Below are 7,346 nucleotides of genomic sequence, written 5' to 3' on the forward strand. Positions count from 1 at the left end.
CCGAATCAACCCCCAACCCCCCTCCAAACCCCCAAACAATCAGCATATAGCAGGAACTCAGTCATTTCACTGCACATTTATGGTCTCAACACAATGCAGAAAATGGGCATGATCTTTGTTTTGCAACAGGGTTGTTTATTACAGCTTGTTTAAAGAAAAAAACACCTCAACATTCTCTGTCCCAAAGTCAGATATGACACAAAACCACTGGTAGAATACCTATCCTAAAGGAAGTGTCCAAAAGAATGCTGTACACTAAAGAAATCCTACACTGTTCAAAAGAGTAACACTGACACCTACTAGGGAAAGCCAAAATATGTAAGCAGGTCACCACTTCCAAGGAAACGATTTCTCTGCCTATGAACAACAAAAGATAGAAGAAATAACCGAAGTCACATTTTTCTTCTGCCTCGCTTCACTATTCAGCGATTATCCAGAGACTTCAGCTTGCTGGAGATCATTTTTTTGGAGACAGCACTCAATTAAATTATGACAGATCACATGCATTATATAAGCTGCTGTGTATCAGGAACTACTCCAAACACAGAGCATGATTTCAGACCCTATTCATTGGTTTGATGGTGTGGCTTAAACCAAGATTCAGTAATAAAAGGGCCAGTGAATACATGCTATGTGAGTTACCTGTCAGTTTTCTACAACTAGGAGATGGATGTTTACATCAGTCACTTCTTGGCACAAAATGCGATCCCAGGGCTACACCAGCTTAGTGTAGTCAGACATATGCTGATGGGAGAAACAGTTCATAAACTAAGTAACAGCCAACACTGAGTCACGTTGACAGCTGAGATACCCAAAATACTGCAAAGCACCCTCACCCAGATGCTGCAGGACTGAGCACAGATCTCAAAAAGCATTTCTGAACTTCATGGTCATAAACACTACCTAAAAAATTAGACACAGTCTATAAATTAATGCCCAAGTCTGAACATGCGCAGAAAACAAATGCTGAGCATACAGTTTATCTTAGCTGTTTGAGTCACCACATATCCATCCCATCACTTTGTGCTCTGAAATCCAGAAAAGCATCCAAGTCAGCACCGACATTTTTACTAAAGACTCCAAAACTGCACTGCGGCCAATTGCCTGAAATACCTCCTAACCTGCTGAGATTATCCAAAAACTCTTAGTCCGTTCCTCGGTATAGAACTGGACAGGTAGCACGTGTTCCTACTACTCCATGTAATTTTGAAAGAGCAGGGCTAAACATGGGTTATTCTCTTCTGCTAGCAGAGATACATGAGTCAGGAGTGATCCCTCACCAGCACAAGAAACAGCATCCCCTAATAAAACTACAGGTATTCAATCAAAGTTCTTTCTTTAATTGCACACTATGTTTCATGCCTGTAGGCTGTGCCTCTTTGCTCAGGTGCACACTGGGAGAAATTCCTTTTCAGGCTGGTAAAACACTTCTATCACAAGCAGTCTGAGGCCAGACATGTGAAGAGGCTGAAGCACAAGCAGGCAGCTACACTACCTGCAAGACCCCCCTTCTCTGTGGGACAAATGAGATTGGGGAAGGAACCAGGCTCTCTGAACATCGCTCCGTGCTGTAGCAGTTAGCTGTATTGAGCTACCTGAGTATGCAACGAAAATGCAGTGCAAGCCAATATGCATCATTTCTGAATCTGGGCTATGGCATTCTGCACATCACTAAGACTCTTCAGTACAAGCCAGAGTTGTGTCTGTCACACACGTCACAAACATCTTCAATGCAGACAGTCTGCACAAATTCTTGAGCTCCGCATGCAATTAAAAGGCTCTTCCAAGACTACAAAAATAACCCCTTTATTATTTTGGAGGAACCAGATGACCTTTTTTGTCCTTAACAGCCATCAATAAAAAATTACTAAAGGAGGATACCAGATCAAATTGGCTGCTGAACTGTGATAGTACGAGAGCTCCAACAGGCAGTCTTGATGGCCTTACTTAGCCACAGCACTTCTCTGTCTGAAGAAGTGGTAGGAAAATGCTCTAACATAGGAGGCAATTATAAGTACATTGCACATGCACTTAGACTAAATCTTGTTTAGAGAAAGCAACAGAAGAGTAAAAATAGTCCTAGGATGGTTCTGTTTTTTGAAGAAAAAAAATCAATCATGAGAATAATTAAAATCTTCAGAAGGAAAACACATAAGACAAAAACAGTCACTGATGACACTTTTTAATTTGATATGGTCAGACTTTTTCAAAGTAACTTGTAAAACCAACAGAGTAAGACACAACTAGAGGATAGGCAAGTTTCATATTTACAGTCATTGAAAAGCAGTAGTGTAAAAGCATATCTCAGATAGTGGTGACAGAAGCATGGAAACATACAAAGAATAATCTTTTTTAGAACATTATTAGAATTTTATTATATTACCTTCTTAACTATTAAAAGAATCTGTTGGATTTTTTACTGCCTGATTCTAATTCACCAACTCCTCCTCGAAACGACTTGTGATAAAAAAAAAAAAAAGCGCCACTTTTTCTGTTTGTAAACAACAAAACCACCTGGTTTTGTTTTTCCAGACATTATTGAAGTGGCACAACAGAAATAACACTAATGCTCTATTCTTTACCATTAAATTAAAAAAACCAAACAGTTGGGCAAAGGGAAAAAAACCCCAGACCAAGTCAGCGTAATCATTCAGTTGGGTTCTGGATGACAATCAGGAAGTAGTCTTTATCTGGAGGAAAAAAAAAAGAAATTATTCTTTCATTGCTGGTGTTTGTTCACAGCAACAATAAATTTCAGCATTTTTTCATATCTCACTGATACACTGTGGGAACTAGAGTTCTGACATTCATTCTCAATGAGCAAAAGAGGCTTGGCATGTCAGATCACTTATAATTTTTATGAGTCTTACTGAGAAAAAGTAAGAAAAAAAAGTAAGAAAAAGTAAGTTTCAGCTTTAGAAACTGCATGCTCCCAAGCCAATTGAATTTAATCCAGCTTGTGCCTAGGAAATAATAGTAACTGGCACATGCAATGATGGAATCAAAATAGGTGGTACAAGACAGTGATTTCCCTTATCTCACAGGCAGACTGCTGGGCTGCAGCTGTATTTTTTCTGGAGCAATGCTTACTCCTCTCTTTTCATCCTTCATATGGAAATTAGAGAGTGCCTCAGCATAAACCCCAGAGCCTGTCTTAAGATGTGCCTTGACCAGTCCTTGCAGAGCAGTCTACTGCAGCCTCTCCATCAGCACAATCCCACCATGGAGCCAATGCAGTATGAAGGCACAAAGCTGAGTTCCTGCCACATTAGTGAACTGTACCCATCCCATTGCTTCCTGTTTCATAATTTGCTGAAATACTGAAGATGTGTCCTGAAAAGAAGGTTGCTGCTGCTATATGCTATGACTCATGATTACAGCTACAATATGCTCTATTACTTTTCTCTGAACTGGAAAATCTGTTAGACTGTTTTGCTTTATCACTTAGTCTACAGTTCTGAACTGAAATTGCTCTCAAAACATATTCCTTTCCAACTCTTGCGGTTTTATACTGAAAAACACAAAACATGAGAGGTTGCAACACGGTCTCGAACACTATTTAACACTTTCTACTTTGATCAACATGAAATGAAGAAAGTGACTTCCCACATTCAAACATGAAAAAGCAAACTTAGGTCAGTGACAAAAGCTTTCAACTCTGATGAAAGCAAAACAGCTTCTTGGAAAATAAGAGATTATACAATATGAAAAAAAGCAGCCGGCAGAACTCTTCTCTCAGGCTGACACAGTGTCAATCTCATGAGAAAAGAATTCTGCTGGATTTGCTGATGCCTGCTTTCACACCACTCACTTTTACCTGGTGCAACCATGATTTCATTTTTCTTGGAGCGGATCCGCAGGAATGTGAGGTCATTCTGGGGATCAATGTCTCGCACAGTGCTCCTTGCCTTCATGATGAAGCTGTGCATGAGGCCCGCATACTGAATCGTTGTAGAGTTGTCCATAGTACTTTTGATAGGAATACCTGCAAGAAACAGGGGACAGCAAGGGTCAGTGACATAACTCCAGAACTAACCCTGCCTTGGGCATCATTAGGTCCAGCTGGGGTGGCTATTTAACCTAAGCAGATGTTGTCACTACACCAGGCATTAGGAGTGTTCTTTTTAAAGGCTTAGAAGAACATGAACAGAAATAAGATGTGGAAAGGCTAAGATCTGGAACCACAGGTGTAGGTGAGAAGAACTGTTTACCTCTAGTAGCATCAGTGCTTTTCCTTTCCCTTTATTTGTGGGGTTTTTTTTATGAGATAAATAGTAACAAAAATAAATATCTGTGGGGAGACAGGAAATACCAATGTTTCAATCTTGTTCTCCTGACTGGGGACAGCTTTTCCTTTCAGAAAGGCTCCTGAACATCACAGTTAAACAATATTCAAGTAAGCTGGGCTGGGATTAGTGTTGATTATAGAGGACATCAGCTGCTGCATAAAGGCTTTGACAGAACACAGGCTCAAACACTGGCATAACTCAAATATTTCTAAGCTTTTGCAATTTATTTTGATTTATTTCCTAAAATAATAAAGTGAGCTTGCAGAACAGCAGAAATAGGAACCCAATTTTCTCTTATTGCCTAACTATTGTCCATCTGCTTTGGCGACAGGAAAACCTTTGCTAAAGACAGACTGTAATCTAAATGCAAGTAGTACAATCAGCGGTCCTTAAAGTGCATGTTTAGAATAAGTTATATCTCAGAAAACCGAGACTGACACAGTACCTTCAGAATTAACAACAATGATTCCCTGCACTCCTTTTTGGCTCTGAATTCGCTTCAGTGTTTCTTCCACCTCAGCCTGCAAACAGAGAAAGCACAAATCAATAGAAGATTTCAGACGTTACTTGCCTTCCACCAAAGCTTTGAAATAATGTGTCTGAAAATAAAGCCGCACAAAGATGATTCAAACAAATACTACCTACACCATTCTGTACAGCAAAGCGTCTGTACTTTGGTACTACCTTTTCTGCATGACCTTTTCACTTGTTTTCTATCTGTCTTCACTCTTCACTCATTTGTGATTATAATCTTGTGGAAACCTGGAACTCCCCTCTAATCTTTCCCTCTCTCCTCCTCCCCAACCCTCCCGCAACCTCACGCATCAGTTCCTTACTGTAGGCTTGCAACCAGAAGCCTGCTTCATCAGACTGCTACAATTTAAGTGTCAAGCAAAAATCGTGTATGAAAATATACATGGAATTTATGAAAAACATAGAAAAATATACATTCTGGTTGCAAAACTACCTTCCCTTATATCAAATGAATGCTAAGAGCAATTACAAATAAGAAAAGTCAGGGGAAAAACAATGAATAAATGCTATTTGTTTATAATTACAAATCCTGCTGGGATAGCTACAAGATTATAACCACTAACAATAATTTAGAGCTTTGCAAAATCAACTTAAAAAAAAGGAAAAATAAAAACTGAAGGCCTAGGCAGCAGTCCCTTTTCCTTCTCTGTAAAAACCACCATCAACAGAAGAGCTTTCAAACCCTTCTGCACAACTTCCTTTGCTACAAGACATCAATCAAAATTTAGCTACAGGTTTTCTAAAACCTCAGCACCTGAGCTGCTTTCCACAGCTGGGTGAATATTTGGCATTTTTTATTCCCACTAAAGGAAACAGAGACATGCAGCATCTTTCAGATCCTGCAAGACAGAGTCCCACAGAAATGGTCTAGGAGGGAAGACAGGAATCACCTTAACTCAGGAAAGGTGAGACCTACATGGGGCATTTGGCCAAGACAGCTGTGTTTCTTGGGCACTGTGAGTAACCCTCTCTCCACTTCCACCCAGCAGCAAAGGAGCACAGTCATGTTATAAGCCTTGTTCCCTGGGAAGAGGGCTTCTCCCAACAAAACAACATAGCCTCCACCTCAGAACTACTAGCAAACTTCCTGCAGAGTGCTGTTAGTTTAAGTAGCTTGGAGTAACACAAACTATTGCAGGTAAGAGATGATACCACCTGAGTTTGTCTTTATGAAGCAGAGGTTTTCTGTCTTACTCAGCATAGAAAAATTCACTCATTTCAACAAAACTCCTGATTATTTTTGAATGCTGGATTATTTTCAAGTGGAAGACAAGGGAAGGGAAACAAAGAACAAACTACAGGGTGTACAAATGCTGAGAGAAATATGGCGGCATACTGTTAAATCCGAAATAATTTCCTGACTTCTTACTAGCAGTATTTAAGTCCTGATTCATTAAATATTTTCTTTCATTGGACCTTAACAAACCTATTTGTATGCAAAGAAGCATCCACAGAGAATGATACTGATTTTTAATTCTTCTAACAGCCAACAGATAATCTAACACACAAGGTGGAATGATCTGCTCTAACTGTTCACTGCTCTTGACGTAGGAAGGTATTGCTCCTCCTGTTCTTACTCCCTGACATGCACATACCACTTCACACACACTAGCTATGGTGCTTGTCCAACACCCCTGCAAACCAGTTCAACTCACCAGACTAGCAAAAATATTACTGAGAAAAAATTTAAGTTTAACTTGTGAAACAAACAAAAACTGTCTTAATAAAGGGTTGAATAACTACAAGAAACAGTATATGGAGGAGAGATGCACTCTAGAAAAGGAGAGTAAATACTCCCCCATCACCCATCTGCTCTTATATAACCTTTGTTGTATGTACAACAGTAGCCTTTATCTTCCTGTTTTCATGTAGAAAGCTTTAACTCCTGGGTTTGCCTAAAAAATATGTCTTATTAGACCATTTCAATTTTCCACCTACAACTTAGGTCAGTAATTATTTCTTTAGAAGTTTTTCCACATATTTTGATCCCCAATTTCATGAATGTGTGTGTGCTAGCCAACAATACATTTGAATGGGAAGCAACCTTCAATGCAATTACAACAAAATAAACACGTTCCAGGTTCCACAGGATATTAAACAGCCAGATGTCTTAAGCAGTCTTTTTTCCTGATTGCTTTCTGCTTCAGGAGTTGTAACCCGGTAGCCGTAAGAAATGCAAAGATTTTCCTCTCAACGTATCTTCAGCCTGCCATCCCACGGCATTATTTCAGTGCTTGACAGAGTTAACTGAAGGTTTATGGGAACGATACGCTTTCCACCGCAATGATTTTGGGACAGAAGCCCACGGCCAGCACTGCCGGGCAGGCTGGGCTCAGCTGTCACGGTGAACCCCCCCGTGACAAAGCAGGGGCCTCCCGAGCTGCCCGACTCGGCCGCTGCCCTGTGAAACACCGGCGAGCCGCAGGAGACCAGAAACCTCCCGGCACAACACCGACTCAACAAGAAAGGGCCAGACCCGCGCGTTCCCAGCACAGAAACCGAGCCCCAGGCAGACTGGGGGGG

At 40.5% G+C, this 7,346-nt stretch overlaps 1 protein-coding gene across 1 annotated transcript in view; it reads right to left on the minus strand.

The window, feature by feature from the left end:
* Positions 1–2,359: 2,359 nt before the first annotated feature.
* Positions 2,360–7,346, minus strand: part of DYNLRB1 (dynein, light chain, roadblock-type 1) — a 5,485-nt gene continuing 498 nt past the window's right edge. Inside the window, exons 2-4 of the mRNA XM_010584039.1 lie at positions 4,735–4,810; positions 3,818–3,985; positions 2,360–2,690 (exon numbers count right to left, since the gene is read on the minus strand). Of these exons, the coding sequence (XP_010582341.1) occupies positions 2,647–2,690; positions 3,818–3,985; positions 4,735–4,810 (288 nt within the window). The 3' untranslated portion in view covers positions 2,360–2,646. The remainder of the gene's footprint in view (positions 2,691–3,817; positions 3,986–4,734; positions 4,811–7,346) is intronic.

This window comes from Haliaeetus leucocephalus, unplaced genomic scaffold (assembly GCF_000737465.1).
Source record: "Haliaeetus leucocephalus isolate CR32 unplaced genomic scaffold, Haliaeetus_leucocephalus-4.0 Scaffold933, whole genome shotgun sequence".
NCBI lineage: Eukaryota > Metazoa > Chordata > Aves > Accipitriformes > Accipitridae > Haliaeetus > Haliaeetus leucocephalus.